The sequence below is a fragment of the Cebus imitator genome, unplaced genomic scaffold (assembly GCF_001604975.1).
Source record: "Cebus imitator isolate Cc_AM_T3 unplaced genomic scaffold, Cebus_imitator-1.0 Scaffold295, whole genome shotgun sequence".
In the NCBI taxonomy this organism is placed as follows: domain Eukaryota; kingdom Metazoa; phylum Chordata; class Mammalia; order Primates; family Cebidae; genus Cebus; species Cebus imitator.
This window is the reverse complement of record NW_016107610.1, coordinates 692447-709480: the sequence shown is the minus strand read 5'-3', so window position 1 is coordinate 709480 and position 17034 is coordinate 692447. Positions and strand designations below refer to the sequence as shown.

The window sequence follows — 17034 nt, the reverse complement described above, 5'->3', positions numbered from 1 at the left end:
TAGAAAATCAAATGTTTTGATGAAGTTAAAGGTCCTTTGCATCTATAGCAGTCCCCCGATTATCAGCTTACCAATCATATTAGAAAAAAAAAAGCTTAGGTTAATATAATTTTGTGTTAGAAAGTCCATGTTGTCTCCAGAGTTTTACCTCATGCTTGTATAAACATGTACAAATGTCTATAATGTTTCTTTAAAATTCTATACAAAGTGAACATACGGCTTTCTAGTCTGCAATTTACGGATCCCAGTGTTTATCTCCTGAAAAAGTTTAGTCATTGTTTACCTTTTATGACCGTTTATGCTCAAACAGTTTGGTGCCTACCTTACTATGCATAATTTCTCAAAAGGGCAGATTCACTTAACATGAGATATCCTGGTCCTGGATGCTTGAACCAGGACTATTTAAGGCCAAGTACTTAGTCATCACATCAACTTCTGAGCTATCCTGAACCTCAGTGTTCTCTCACTTCACCTTGTTCCACTTGCTATAGTTTGTTCACTATTCTCTTTACTGAAAAGAATGATAGATAACATAGGTATTGTGAAGCCCTATTTTCTTGCTATGCACTATAATATGTAATTAGTTTCTATAAGTTGTAGACATGTCTCCTTATTTTGGAAAGTATAGGTTGAGTATCCCACATCTGAAAATCCAAGATCCCAAGTGATCTACTAAGATTCGAAACTTTTTGGTCAGCAAAATGATGCTCAAAAGAAATGCTCATTGGATAGCTGGGCGCGGTAACTCACACTTGTAATCCCAGCACTTTGGGAGGCCGAGATGGGTGGATCACTTGAGGCCAGGAGTTCAAGACCAGCCTCGCCAACATGGTAAAACCCCATCTCTACTAAAAATACAAAATATTAGCTGGGCATGGCGGCAGATGCCTATAATCTCTGCTACTCAGGAGGCTGAGGCAGGAGAATTGTCTGAACCTGGGAGGCAGAGGTTGCAGTGAGCCCAGATTGCCACTGCACTCCAGCCTGGGCAGCAAGCAAAACTCTGTCTCAAAAGAAAAAGAAAAAGAAATGCTCATTGGATTATTTTGGATTTTTTAATTTGAGATGCTCAAACAGTATGTAATACAAATATGCCAAAATCTGAAAAAAATCAAAAATCTAAAACACGTCTGGTCCCACTCATTTTGGAAAAGAGATATTCAACCTGTATTGGAAAAAGCCCTTTGCACTGTCTTTAGTCTTTGACTTTGGTACACTCTGCTTGTTCTGATTTTGAGTATCCTGGATGTGGTACTGATACCTGAGTTGGCATCCTCTTCCTTCTACTGTGCATAGCCTCTTAAAATAGGGGTTGGGGAGGGACTTTCTTCCTTTTTCTGTCATTGAGATCATTCATGATTGATTTCCTTTAGATTCTCTGGTTACTCTGCAAAGGAATTTTATTTTAGGGTCTGTGATCCTAGAACCTATCATATGTGTTAGTTGTCTTTTTTTTCCTGTCCCTCTATGTGTTTGAAATGTTCCTTTTTTTTTCTTCCTGTATTGTCCCAGCTCACTGCAGCCTCCTCCTTCCAGGTTCAAGCAATTCTCCTGCCTCAGCATCCCAAGTAGCTGGGATAACAGGCATGTGCCAGCACGCCCAGCTAAATCTTTTTGTATTTTTAGTAGAGATGGGGTTTTGCTGTGTTGTCCAGGCCGGCCTCAAACTCCTGGCCTCAAGTGATCCACCCGCCTCAGCCTCCCAAAGTGCTGGGATTACTGGCATGAGTCACCACACCCGGCCAAAATGATCCTTTCTGAAGTCCAAGGCCTGCATAGGTCTATGCCTATCCTTTCTCTCAAGATAATGAGAACATGTATTTCCTCCCAAAATAATGGGAACACCTGTTTTCTCCCCAGATTGCCATCCCTTCTACATTATTATTTGGAATGGCATTTGTCCTTTGTTTTCTGAGAAGATGAATTTTCAGCACAACACGTGAAGCCAGAATCAGCTGTTGGTGTTTATCAGACTGAATTCCTAGCAGAGTGTTGAGTCACCCCTGTTGAGTCACCCCTCTGTGTTCATTTTCTGATTTCTATTGGGAAATCACCACCTGGACACTGCATGTGACCAGGCCACCCTGGGATAATACCTCAAAATATCATTTGTCACCCTATCCTTATATTTTTATCCTAGAACTCACCACCTGGCCATCAGACTCAGTTCTGCCACTTTCCAGGAGGAGATATCTATATTTTAACCCTCAGGGTTCTTTGTCACCTTCTCTCTCTGGAACAAAGGATCATTTTTGACTTGCCTTACCCAGGTACAAATGTCATTGTACTAGGCCTCACTGCCCTCTGTGAAGCCCCGTTTACTTACCGTCTGTGTGGCAACTGTGTGAATGTGGGTTGGTATGGCGTCTCTATACCATTGTCACTGGTCAACTTTCTTAATACTTTGCCCCTGAGACCAACTGACTGTCACATCCGCTGCCCTAGTTGACATTTAGAGTCAATCTGGATTTTTTTTTTTCTCGAATTGATTTGAAGTTCTCTTGCTTAGACTGGAGAATCTCCTGTGAGGCCTGTTTTCTCTTTGCTTTTGAGGGGCTCTTTTATATTCATAACCAATTTCTAGTGTCTAAGGTCTATCAATGCAGTCAGCTGTTCACTTGTGTTTTTCTTTTACTTTCTCATTCAACACCTTCCACTGGAAAGAAATGTAAAGAACTTCTGTGTTCCTGAGGACTTTTGCTTCCTGTCTGGATATTTAGAGATCTTCTGAGAAGACTTCAGACTTTGTTAACTGTTGTTTTAATTCTCCAAGAATCGGCAGAAGTTGATCCCAGGTCTTTTTTATTTAGCAAAATGAATTTCCTTAGTCTTTTTTTTAAATTTGCTTTTTTCTACATAGATTGTTAAAACAAGAAATCTTTCTATAAATGGATAGAATTGCATGGGGCCAAAATGGGAAATTTTGTAGGAAAATAATCATCTCAAAACCATTTTATCTGGGGAAATAATTTCAGGAAAATGCCTTTCTGTACTTTTAAAATCCACTTTTCTAAAGATGTGGTTCTGTTATCATTTTTTACCCATGAAATTTCCGTGTAATTAGCTTGATTATTGCTGAGCTTTTACCTGCTTGTCATTGAATTGTTTCTTTTTGTATTTTTTTCTTCTAATCTGTGAATCTTTTTTTATTTTTGCTCTTCATTTAAAAAAAAATCTTTGGTAATAACCTCACATTTTAAAAATACCCCTTTTTGTTTGACAGTACTAGCTGAGAGGTTTTGTTTTGTTTTGTTTGAGATGGAGTTTCACTCTTGTTGCCCAGGCTGGAGTGCAATGGTGCGATCTTGGCTCACTGCAACCTCTGCCCCCTGAGTTCAAGTGATTCTCCTGCCTCAGCCTTCCAAGTAGCTGGGATTACAGGTGCCCGCCTCCACGCCTGGCTAATTTTCTTGTATGTTTAGTAGAGATGGGGTTTCACCATGTTGGCCAGGCTGGTCTCAAACTCCTGACCTCAGATGATTCACCACTTCAGCTCCCCAGAGTGCTGGGATTACAGGCGTGAGCCACTGTGCCTAGATAAATTAAGAGTTTTAATTGCAGCTATGATTACTATAGTTCTTCCTTTTATTTATTAAATTTTTATTCATTTATTTATTTATTGGTTTTTTTTTTTGAGATGGAGTTTTGTTCTTGTTGTCCAAGCTGTAGTGCAATGGCATGATCTTGGCTCACTGCAACCTCCGCCTCCCGAGCTAAAGCGATTTTACTTCCTCGGCCTCCAGAGTAGCTGGGATTACAGGTGCCTGCCACCACGCCCGGCTAATTTTTCATGTTTTTAGTAAAGACGGGGTTTCACCATGTTGATCAGCCTGGTCTTGAACTCCTGACCTCAGGTGTTCCTAATTTTATGGGTATTTCATAGGTATATGTATATATTTATGGAGTATATGAGATACTTTGAATCTACTTTTTATTTTTACACATACATCACTGTATACTTTTTTAAGACTTTTTTTTTTCTGAAACAGAGTCTCGCTTCGTCGCCTAGGCTGGAGTGCAGTGGCGTGATCTTGGCTCACTGTAACCTCCGACTCCCAGGTTCAAGTGATTCTTCCTCAGCCTCCCAAGTAGCTGGGATTACAGATGCCCGCCATCATGCCCAGCTAATTTTTTTGTTTGTATCACTTGAGCTAGGGAGTTGGCAGTTGCAGTGAGCCGAGATCACGCCACTGCACTCCAGTTTGGCCACAGAACAAGACTCTGTCTCAAAAAAATAAATAAAAAACAAAAAAATTGGAGTCCTTTCCCAGTTATCTTGACTGTGTCACAGTATTTACTACCTGCCAACTTCATGTCAACTTTGGATTTGATCATTGTGCCTCATTTTTTAAGTCACAGATTATAATGATAAGAACATAGAGCTACTAGCAGACCCACTAAGGACCACCTTCCAGAGTGGGGTCGACCTGTTACCACAATTATCTATAAACTTGTAACTGATCATATGGTAGCAGCCAGCCTACATTCCCCGCTGTGCCTGCAGCATGCTTTATCTCCTATTTGATTGAAGCCCATCTGTATCCTGTCAACCACATGGACCTGATTCAGCAGTCTTATAGCTCTATGACAAAAGGAAGAGGTTAATGTGACCTGGTGTATAAGAATAAGTATCTACCAATTTATTTGTGTGTGTGTTTTTAATTAAAGTTATTGCACAAGCGATATCAACAATAACAAAGATCAAGGTGAAAGAAAACTCTTCCTCCTTGGAATTCAACTTTATTTCCCATTTTCTTTTGCATCCCTTGTCCATGATAGTACATTTTGCAGAGCTGTAACCTTATGATAGAAATAATTTAATATTTTGCTTTTTTAGATTATTTATTTTGTAGGCATGCTTTCATTTGGCTACTTAGAATTCATAATTTTCATCTTAACCTCTACATGATATCTTATCAATTGGATGTGATAGAATTGCTTAACTATCATTCCCAAATTGGAAATGTGCGTTGTTCCCGGAATGTTTACTGTTAAAACATTGCTGCAAACAACTGCTCCCTTTCCTAAATTCTGAAAAAACAACACACCTTTAATTGCCATACTTCCAGCTTTCAAGATTGTAAAATCTACAGGTTAGTCTTAGTACTAAGGAAGAAGAACATGTATGAGAATCCATAAAGCTGTAAAAGAACAGATCATGTTCACGCAAATGGTAAAGAGATTTTTTTTGAGCTTGAGAATCAGAGAAGACTTCATGGAACAAGTTATTTTTGAATGGGCCTTGAATGATAAAAAGGATTTGAATATAGAGTTGGACTGAGAGTAGTCTAGGTTGAAGGAACTGTGCGCTCAGAGTTGGTAAAACCTCAAATGTGTACTGTGGACAGTGAGTGGTGTACCTTGGCTTAGGTTACAGGGGCTGTGTCCTATATACTCTGGGGTCTGGCAGTTAGAGAAGCTGAAGGGGTAGATTACTGCCTTGAATACAGGCTGAGATATTTATAGTGTAGTCATTAATAGTTGAACCCTGATCAAAACTGTTTCAGTTGATTAACCTTCTTGTTGCTGTTTTTTTCGCCTGATGAATTCTTCTTCCCTGGTTCCTTTCATACAGGAAGGTACTCTGGTCCCTCCTTCTCTCGCTTCCTCCCTGCCTCCATCCCTCCCTCCTGCAGAGCCCTGCCCAGTTGCCAGGCTGTAGCGCGGTGACACGATCATAGCCCACTGCGGCCTCCAGCTCCTGGGCTCAGATGATCCTCCTGCCTCAGCCTCCCAAGTAGCTATGACTACAAATGCACACCACTACATATGGCTAATTTTTAAATTTTTTGTAGAGACAGGGTCTTGTTTTGTTACATAGGCTTGTCTCAAACTCCTGTTCTCAAGCATTCCTCCTGCCTGTACCTCCCAAAGTGCTAGTATTACAGTGGTGAGTCATTGCGCTCAACCAACTCTCATCTTTAAGTGACTGAACAAACTAATGATCATGATGGAACAGATATCCAATGGAAAGGGTATGAAGTATTTACAGTCAAGGGCCACGTGATCAGAAATCCTTGCTGATATGGCTATGTTAATTTCTCAGTGATAACAATGGCTTATATAGGGGTCTTTGAATGCATCCAAGCATTGGACACACCTATCACAAGAGCCAAGTGTATTTGGAAGGTTTTATAACAGTATTTTCCTGTGCTTGGTGATTCATCACTATTGCCCCAGTTTTAAGATATAGTTTTCGTGGAATTTAAATGGAATGGATCAAACTTACATGTTTAATTACATTCAGTTTCAATGACGATTATTGATCTAAGCCTGCTGGCATGACCCATGCAGCAGCAGTCGGGCAATTTGTCCCCACTGGCCCCTTATTTGTGGTCTGTTAGCCCCACTTTCCTCATTCTTTTTTACCCCTATTGTTTATTGTTTTGTATTTAATTCCATAGACTACCTTCAAACGTTTCTCTTTTTTTCTCTTTTTTCTTTGAGACAGAGTGAGTCTTGCTCTGTTGCCCAGGCTGGAGTGCAGTGGCACAATCTCAGCTCACTGCAGCTCCACCTCCCAGGTTCTCCTCTAAGCGATTCTCCTCCCTAGGCCTCCGGAGTAGCTGGGATTACAGGTGCACGCCACCATACCCAACTAATTTTTGTACTTTTAGTGAAGATGGGGTTTCACCATGTTGGCCAGGCTGGTCTCAAACTCCTAACCTCAGGTGATCCACTCGCCCTGGCCTCCCAGAGTGCTGGGATTACAGGCGTGAGCCACCACTCCCACCACTTAAAACGTTTCTTTGAATGAGATAGGGGAGTAAAGATTGCTAGTTCACACATATTAGGTATTGTAGTAAGATTTTTTTCTATATATCTCAGACAATATATAACTAAAAGGGATCACTAATGAAAATAATAGTTCTGCTGTTTCGGGAGCTTTTCAGACTGTACTTGAAGTATTGTTTTCATTTCTGAGTACCAAATACCAAGAGGGATGTAAATAAGTCATAGTAGTTCAAGTAGGAACGTGACCAGGATAAAACAAGAAATACAGGTCTATCATAACAAGATTGGCCTGGAAAAGTGAAGATAAGATAGCTGTCTTTGAGTAGCTTATAGGGTAGCTTGAGGGAGATGGATTAAACTTGTCCCATGTGATACAAACTAGGACTGATGTTCAGAAACTTCAAGGGAACACATTTGGGGCTCAAGAATGGTCTAGCCGTTAAGGTTATCCAAAGATGGAATGGGCTGCCCTGGGAGGAAATGAGTTTTAGAGGATACAAGCAGGGTTTAAACAGCTACTTTGGTAGAAATCATTGACCCTCAAGATTCCTCCTACCCCCCTGCTGTGTGATTCTGTAACTATGAGGTTTCTATGTATGCATGATGGGGGAAATCATTGGAATGGGGAGAATGGAGTTGCCTTTTGAAGTAGGTAATATGTTCTTAGACATGTTAAATTTAAAAGGAAGTTGGCTTCCACAGTAGAGATGCTGTGGCATCCATTGTAAGGTGGTATTGGCAGTCCAAGGAGAGTCCTGGCTTAGAGATGGCCTTAGGAGTCCCAGGCATAAAATTAGTTAGTTTAAACCACACAGATGATAAATTAGTTGGCTCGCTGAGTGGAGAGTTTGTTCAAAGAGTATGAAGCCTCAAAGAATACCCATAAGAAGAAGTTGAAGAGATACTAAAATAAAGAGAATGACAGCCAGAAGGCCAGGAGTTTAAGGAGGATAATACTAAGGAGACAGTTGACAGAGAAGGGATTAATCAGTAATACCACAGAGAAATCATAGAGAATTCAAATTGAGAAAAAAAGCATTCAGGTTAGGAATGTGAAAATTACTGTGGAATTTCAAGGAAGCAGTTTCCTGGAGCAACCAGGAGAACCTAGATGTTAAAGAGAGGGCACATAGGGTAGAAATGAGAAGCTGCCGGTTTAAGAGATATGGGGAAGGAAGGAAGGAGAGGATGTAGTAGCTAGCTGGGGAAGTAGACAAGAGGAAAAGGGGTGCCTTTCATTACGAATGGAATGTTTAATTTGTTTTTAAGCTAAACCTCGCCGTGGTGAAGGCTTATGAGAGATTTTAGTTTAGTTTACCTTGAGGCCTTGTGACACAATAGCTTTTCTGCTGTTTGTTTCCTATTATCCTTCCTAATAACTGCCACTAGGGGGAAATCTGAATCAGAGAGAAAAGTTTGGGAGTCATCTTGGCTTTATGTCCTCAGTTTCTAGTTTAAAAAATAAATAAATAAAGGTGAGTGGGTAGCAGACACTCCAGACTCATCACCTTAGCAGTTAAGAGAGAAGGGTCCAGGACTCGATGGTGGTCAAAAGATACTTTAGTTGTGCTTAGCAGCAATGTTGTAAATGTTTAAGGATAATATATGCATAGATGACTTATGTAACATTATTTTTTATGCAGCAGGTGAAAGAAGAGGCTTTAAAGTATCTGCTGGTTACAGCAAGTTCTTCGTGATTGTCTATGATTTTCAATGTGTCTCTATTCTTCGCAGGGTCAATTCTCCCTATTAGTTGAAAGGATGCATCACATACCCAAAGGCACTCATACAGAACACCAGTGAGAGGGGAAGATATTTCCCTCCTGAGTGTGAGGTAGAACTGTGCCTAAAATGAATTAAAAGAGTCATCCAAGAGAATTTGCTAGTAGAACTCTTGTGCTGTGGCACTAGAAATTGTTACCAGACATTAAAGATTCCAAACCTATCAGTTTTCAGGGAAATAAAACACTTAATACTCATGCCACTTAAATATTACCAGTTTAAGAAAAATATAAGCAAATATTTATGTGTGTGGTTTTAATTTTTGGCATAAAAATGCCAGTTGCTCCGGGCGCGGTGGCTCAAGCCTGTAATCCCAGCACTTTGGGAGGCTGAGGCGGGTGGATCACGAGGTCAAGAGATCGAGACCATCCTGGTCAACATGGTGAAACCCTGTCTCTACTAAAAATACAAAACATTAGCTGGGCATGGTGGCGCGTGCCTGTAATCCTAGCTACTCAGGAGGCTGAGGCAGGACAATTGCCTGAACCCAGGAGACGGAGGTTGTGGTGAGCCGAGATTGCGCCATTGCACTCCAGCCTGGGTAACGAGTGAAACTCCATCTCAAAAAAAAAAAAAAAAAAAAATGCCAGTTGCTTGCTTACTATGCCCAAATAGCCTATGTCATCATAATTATCATTGTCATGTCTATAAGGCCTCATAATTATTAAAACATCTTAATGTTTACAAAGCCCAGTCATACTCATCTTATTGGATTTCAGACCCAAAGATGGCTCATAGGTGAAATTGCACTGAAAGGTCCTTTTACTAAATCTCCTCCATCTCATGCCGTATTATGGGGTTTGACAATGAACAGTGCGGTTTAGGGTGATTTAACTTTATTTTTTGTTTCTAATTTTTCTATAAATCTCATGCTTTTTAAATAAACACTTAAAAAGTGTTCCATGCTTTTGTAAACCAACGTTATTGAGAACAAATCGAATCATCAGTGGATTGTTACAAGGTGTATGGGCAATCATGTCTTTTGTGTGGCTCAAGCTGTATGACTGATCCATGAATTTAAAACATTTGTGGTTTTGCAGGTCGAGTCTATGCTGTCTTGTCAAAGAGAGAAGGTCGGGTACTTCAAGAAGAAATGAAAGAAGGGACAGACATGTTCATTATTAAGGCTGTGCTTCCTGTTGCTGAAAGCTTTGGTTTTGCTGATGAAATCAGGAAGAGAACAAGTGGCCTGGCCAGCCCACAACTGGTATTCAGCCATTGGGAGGTAAAAATCCAAGTTCCCAATCCTTCCTTCTCATCTGTGGGTACATTGCCTACAGAAGAGCCCAAGAATAGCAGACAACACAGATCATGGCATCTGGCCTTTCTATGTATGGCTCAACTCAAGTCAAATGGACAGGTGAAAGCAAATGGCTTTTTTATCCAGATTGAATGATCCTGAGATCATCTGTGGCTTATAATAAACACACACACACACACATAGTCACTCTCATTTGTTCTTTTTATTCAATATAAAATTTAAGATACTGAAAATTTAATCCTTTTTTCACCCAAATATATATTTTAGATTTTTAATAGAAAATCACGGACCTTGTGAATGTGAAATTTTAAGAACATTTTCTTCCAGGGAAAAAAATTATCTCCAGCCATTTAGAAGGGAACTGTTACACTTCTTGCAAAGGGGTAGCTTTAAATTATGGTGTATTGTATATTCTTCCATCCCCATTATGAAGATTCAAGGTTTCCACGGCTTTCAAGTGTTGTGGAATGAGAATGGAATGAAATGGCTACTCAGAACCCTTCATTGTCAGTGTGGGTAAAGGTGGGTGAAAAGGCAAACCTTATCTGTAATCAGAAAGGAAAACTTAACAGATCCACATTGCTGGAGAGAGAAGGAAAGATTGTGAACACATTGTTAAGTTAGAGAAAAAATAATAACAAGAGGCAAAGGTAAGGTCAGACCAGCCATCCTGAACAGATCCTTAAAGGCAAAGGAGACGGGAGCCAGCTAAGAAGGACATTCAATCAGAAGGTGTCGAATGAGAAAAGGCTGGTAAAGGCAAACTGCAAGGCATGTGCAAAAAACAATTTACTTTTCAAGAAAAAGCCTAAGGTCAGGAAGAAAATTTTAAACCCAAGGATGTATGTAGAAAGATTGTTTTAAGAACAGTTTTTGTGGTGGTGGTTTACAGGGAATTGAAATAACTTCACATTATTCCCTTTTACCATGGAGGTTTGTAAGGTAATGGAAGAAGCATTGACTTTGGAGTCAGATAGTCCTGGTTTCAAATACTAATTCTTCTACTTATTTGGGCAAATCATGGACCCTCCCAAGTTTTCTTCACCCCCTGGTCAAATATCTAACCAAGTGCCTGACATTGTGGCTGACCAGCCCTTGCTGATGCGAAGATCGTTTCCTCATGGATCATTTTCTGAGTCTATACCACATTCCTTTTGGCTTGCTCTCAGCAGTGTGGCATTGCACGGGGCTTCACACAGATTATCCATGGTTTTATTCTTAAATTCTATTTCAACACAACTCATGATTTAGCTTCAATGCTAAGCTGTTATCTTTCTCACTTTCTTTAGCCTGATGGGTCCGTTTTTCCAGAACACTGTAAGAAGAGTTTAAATTTAGATGAGAATGGAAAGTGAGAATAATTGAGGGAGAACTTTCTTTTTAAAACGAAATTTATAATCAAGTGAATCAGTGAAGTAAAGAAGGGTGGTAGTGTAGAAAAATTGACTTTGGACAGGGCACATTTGCTTTTAATTCAGTAAGTTCATATCATCTAAATTGATTGCAAGTGAAGTAACCATCCCAGAACACTCCATTGTGTCTGCTTTTCCTTTAAAAAAAATAAAGTCACATTCGTAATGCTTGACAGAACGAAGGTTAACACTATGATTTAGGTTACATCATAGTTTGCTCAGTACAAAGTCTAGGTTTTAACAGTAATTTACTGTGAATTTTTTCTTACCTTTTGCATCTTTCTCTGAAAACTTAATGGGGTTTTGATGGTTTTGCTGGCTTATATCTGACGAGACATTGCTGCATTTCATTATGTTGAAAACAATAGCCCCAAAACATTAATTTTGTAATTTCTGAGCTTGTGGGTAGTAATTTCTTGTTTATCCAGAATTCTAGCTTTTTAATTTTGGTTTTGGTTTTTGGCATTCAACTTTTATATAAGAACACAAACCAATAAGAAACATAAGGGATGCATTTTAAAAGGCAGTGGCTGAAAAATAGGAACTATGTAGTAAAATATATTACTGATGGTTCTAATGAAAACATTATTACAGCATCCTCTACCACAGGTTTTAGTTACCTGATGTGTGATTACAGAGCAACACAGCTAAACAATATTTAGAACCGGAGAGATTCAGCCCACTTCAACCCAATGACCTTGAGAGGAAGAACGCTTTCTTCATTGGCATTGCCATTGCCGCAAACTGCCTTCAGAATTCACAAGTCATGCTTCTGAATATCTTAGAGATGACATGTCGTCCATCTCATGAAGATGTCCTTGATTAACACTTGCGCATAAAACTGGGTTATAGTATGTTTGATCAGAACAAAGAGGATGTAGGTTAAGTAATCACTGGGATTGTCTGTAAATGCAGATCCCTAATAGGCATTCAGTGCTGCTGCAATGGCATCATTACTGGAAGAATGATCCATTTGAATTCTTATATTCTATTTTTTGTTTTAAAATCTCATCATTTTATGGTCTTATCCTTCCAAGTGATTTTGTAAAGCATATATTTTTTTTTTTAACGTATAAAGGTCCCTTCATTTCTTAGTTGTCAGATATATTATTTAGGAAGCAGGTAAGACTGCTGTAATAAAGGGATCCCAAAATACAGTGGCTCAAATAAGGCGGAGATTATTTCTCTCTTGTGTCTAGGGAGGCAGACTAGGGCTGACCTGTGGCTCACGGTGGGAGGATCCCAGGCCCGTTCGGGCTTGCTGCCTTTCTCAACACTTGGCTCCCACTGATTGTCCAGAGTGGCTGCTCTACGTCCCTCCATCACATCTGCATTCCAGGCAATAAGAATGGGGATGAGGAAGAGTAAGATGTTCTCCTTTCCTTTAAGGACACAAACTGGATCTTGCACACATGACTTCACCCTCATCCCAATGCCCAAAACCAGTCTAACAAGGTTAGGGCACATCTAACAAGGCCCCACCTAAGAAGGAAGCTGGGAAATGTAGTCTTTAGGTCTATGGCCTGTGGTCTGTTTTGGTAAATAAATTTTTTTGGAATACACCTGTACCCAATCATGTGCTATTTTCCATGGCTGCTTTTAAGCAGAGTAAAGTAGCTGTGATCGAATTCATATATGGCCTGCAAAGTCTAAGATATTTGCTATCTGGCTCTTTATAGAAAAAGTATGCCTCAAACTTCTGAATCTAGGTGGCCATATGCCTACCTGAAATATCTATTAGGGATATTTAGGGACAACTAGTATAAAAACAGCAAGATTTTACCAAATAGGCAGTTTCTGTACATGAAGGCCTTGATGGTTTTCCATCTCCTTTATCCTTCAGAAATTTAAAAACAAATCTGAAAATTGATCTTACACATTTAATAATTTAAAAAAATATATTACTTTCTGGCTTAGCTATATCTTGTTATTGAAAATAAGTCTCTTAAATAACTTGAGAGAAAAATGTTCCCAAAAGTTTTGCCCCAGTTTTGTACTATCCTTCTGCCACGTCCTTGCCACCTGTCGTGGTCCTGTTCCCAAAAGCTTCAAATCTTTGGAATCTTAAAAACTACATTATAATTAAATGTCATTGATCTGATATTTTTTGGCTGTCTTGGTTTTTCCCCCATAGTTAGGTTTAGAAATAACACAGTTGTTGAGATATGGCTTCTCACTCCAAGGCACTTCTTTTCATTTGTATTCTACCACACCATATAATTTACAATCAAGAGCTTTTGAGAGAAAGTGCTTCAAAAAATAGAGAAAATAAAATTACAGGCATTTTTCCATGAGGAAACCTTTGAAGTCAGCAATCTCATAATTTCTCTTCCTATGTTTTACCCTTCTATGAAAAAGAAAGAAAAGGAGCTAATAACAGACACAGAAAGAAAAAATATTACCAACCAGTGCCGTCGTACATGTATGTCAGCATAACCTCAAGATTCGCCACTTATTACTGAGATTACCCTGAGGGGTGGGCTAAAGTTCATACCGGGTGAAGTGATTACAATAGCACCAAACAAGTTTATTTTGGACATGGTATTTTCCATCTGCCAGCTGTAATCGTAGTGAAAACTGGGCAAAAAATTGAAATGGAGCACTCAGAGCTTCTTCCTTCTAGGCTTTCTTTTCCCTTAATGCCTAGGGCAACAGTTTGCCCTTGGGTACTGTTTTATGAATCAGAAAATGGCATCCCCTTCAGGCTATTGAGTTGCAAAAATACATTCTCACTCTAGGCTGATGTATTCTGGGTGAGGCAGTGAGAAAAAAAAAAAGCCCCTTTTTCTTCAGTGCGATAACAAGCCCCCCTCTGTGGCCTGGAGGGGCCTTTCTGTGGAGCACAAGCTGGACAACCATAAAAGGGTAGGCTTGTCTTTGCTCCACTAAGGAAATTCAAAACCAGCCTGGAGCACTCGGGTGTTGCTCCATCTGCGCTGTTCTCAGAGTTTGTTGGGCATGTTGAGGCAAGTGGCTTCAGGCTGTCCACACAGATGCAGGAGGAGTGAAGGTGTCTTCATGATATTGGGACTTTTGTGTTTTTTGAGACGGATCTCACTCTGTTGCCAGGCTGGAGTGCAGTGGCATAATCTTGGCTCACCGCAACTTCCATCTCCCAGGTTCAAGTGATTCTCCTGCCTTAGCCTTCTGAGTAGCTGGGACTACAGGCTTGCACCTCCACGCCCAGCTGATTTTTGTGTTTTTCGTACACGGGGTTTCACCATGTTAGCCAGGATAGTCTCGATCTCTTGACCTCGTGATCCGCCTGCCTCGGCCTCCCAAAGAGCTGGGATTACAGGCGTGAGCAACGACGCCCGGCCCGAAATTGAGACTTTCAACATTCCATCCTTACAAATGGGAGAACCCAGGTATATGATCGTTTGAAATAAGTTGCCCAAGATCACACAGCTAAGCAGGTAGGGAACTGGCATTGAAGGGAGACTGCCTGGCTCCCTAGCCGGTGCAGTTAACCCTCACACCACGTTCACTCTGGCCTCGGTGCCTGTTCCTAGATTCAGTGACGTGCCATCCCCCTACCCCTCACTCTCTGGGTTTGATTCCACTCTCTGCCTGTTTCCTTGTGTATGAGGAACAGACACCACCCCTCCCACCTTGTCCTCCCACCAGCAAAGCAGAATAACCAATTCTGGAAGCAGTTTGTGTTTCTCACAGGTGTTGAGAATTTTACCTCCAGACAAAAGAGAATTATAACTGGTGGTCGGGTGTCTTTAAAAAATCTGTTTAAAAAACTCCAAATTTTTTTTCCATAGGAAGTTACCGAAAAATATGTACAGGGAGGTCCTGTGAGCCCTTCACTCCTCCACCGCCAGTGTTAACATCTCTTGTGTCTGTTGTACAATACCATACCAGGACATCGACATTGATACACCAGTAGAGCTTGTTCAGATTTCTCCAGTTACATACACTTGACTTAGCTAGTACCAGTGTGCAATTTATGTTTGGATAAACTCAGTCTTCATGGCAGTCTGCAAACATGGCAAAGGCAGGCTTTGGAGCCAGACAAATCTAGGATGTGCCAGGTGCTTTACTGTCTGACTTTTATGTAACATCTTCCTCAGTCTTCACAACCCTGTATCAATTGATGGATTATGAGTGTTCTCAGCTGCAAGAACCATAAAGCCAGAATAGTAATTATTTAAGCAATTAGGGCTGGTGGTGTCCCTGAGCAATTACCATGGCTCAGGGACACCATCAAAGATGCAAGTTCCCTTTCTTCTACTCTGTATATTCATGGGAGTTTGTATGTCATCAGTGCTAAAAAAAATTTATCACATTTGTAGCTTTATGTAATCAAGACACAGAATTGTTCCATCACCACAAGGCTCCCTCATGCTCCCCCTTCATAGCTACACCTATCCTTATCCTGGGTGGATGGCTTTTGATCTGTCAGGCTGTTCTGAGTGACAGCCACCTTCCTTCCCTTCCTGCCCAGGCCCAGGCCATGAGCCCACACTGACAGCCTGGCTGGTATCATGATGACATTGTCTGCTGGTGAATGGTCTAGAATGAGCCTTGCTATCCTAGGCCCAGTGGCTGGTGAATCAGAATTGAGTCTCTGGGACTGATGTGCCCGTAAAATCACAGCACACACCCTGTAATCCAGAAGAACCCCCTCAGATGGCCAAGTCCAAAGGACTGAGCTTCCTCCCCACTCCTCCTCCTCACTGCAGTTTCTCATCTAAATTCCATCCATCTGCCCTTGTCTGCAACTCTGCCTACCCATCCCCCACCCAATTGCTGGACCTTGTCTCCTTTTCTGCCCCCAGCCTCTAACTGGGGTCCCACCTCAAGACACTCTTCCTGTGGACTTGCTGTCACCTGCCAGAATTGTTACTCTGGGGCTGATAATGCCTCTGTGCCTCCCTGGCTGCTCTCATTCTTACTACCTGCTCTTTGCTTCAGGGACTCTTTCCTAGAAGGATATTTCTTAGCTCTTTTGTTGAGTGTCCATGAGAGGTCGTATGTTTTAAAGTCTGTCCAACAGAGCCTTTTTTTGGATAGTGGTTTATTTAACTAGATAACGACATGTAGGCTCACACCGAGGCTCCTTAGCACTCTGAGGACTTCATTGTGTCCCAGCATCTGTCACTGATGCGAAGCTTGTCGTTGGTCTGATTCATGTTCTTCTCCAGATGATCTGGCTTTTCTCTCTGATTTTCTGTGTCTGCCTCAGTACCAGGACACAGGCAGCTGCTTTATTTCCAGCCTTTGTTCAAGAGCAAGGAGCACAGTTGTGGCCCACACCTCCCATTCTGTAATGTCTAGTGGGTTAGAATTGAGCCTCAGGAGGTGCAGGTGGTCACAAATTTCCAGCATTTCAGCACTGTCACAAGGGGTGAATGGTTTTATTATCTTGCTCCAAACTCAGTGAGGTGTTTCCATCTGAAGACTCTCGTCCTGGTCTCTGTTTTCTGGTTTTGGAGCTACTGTAAGATGTACCCTATACATACTTTATGACTCTTGACTTTCCTTTCATACTTTTTTTTTTTAATTTCCATCTGTCTGTGCTGTATTCTGTATTCTGGGAAATTTCATTAAGTCTGTCTTTAAAAATAATGTTCTGAGGGTGAAATTCATACAACATAAAATTGAACATTTTAAAGTAAACATTTTGCTGCATTTTTTTCCATTCACAATGTCATACATCCACTACCTCCAGAAAAAAAATTTAGAAATTAGCTGGGCATGGTGGCATCCACCTATAATCCTAGCTGCTTGGGAGGCTAAGGGAGGAGGATCACTTGAGCTCAGGAGATGGAGGCTACAGTGAGCTATGATTGCACCACTGCACTCCAGCCTGGGCAACAGAGTGGAACTCTGTCT

General features: G+C 40.8%; 1 protein-coding gene across 4 annotated transcripts in view; it reads left to right on the top strand.

Annotated features, from left to right (window-relative positions):
* The window catches only part of EFL1 (elongation factor like GTPase 1), a 125125-nt gene that overhangs the window by 106992 nt on the left and 1099 nt on the right, over positions 1-17034 (top strand). For 2 of the 4 annotated variants that reach the window (XR_001817514.2, XM_017502247.2), the window contains exon 19: positions 9558-9742. Coding sequence is in view for 3 of the 4 variants with exons in the window: in XM_017502247.2 (XP_017357736.1) it covers positions 9558-9742 (185 nt within the window). In the remaining variant the exon portion in view is untranslated. Of the gene's footprint in view, positions 1-2664; positions 3128-9557; positions 9743-17034 lie in introns of those variants that run through there. The other 2 variants (XM_037729129.1, XM_037729128.1) reach the window with 1 other exon arrangement.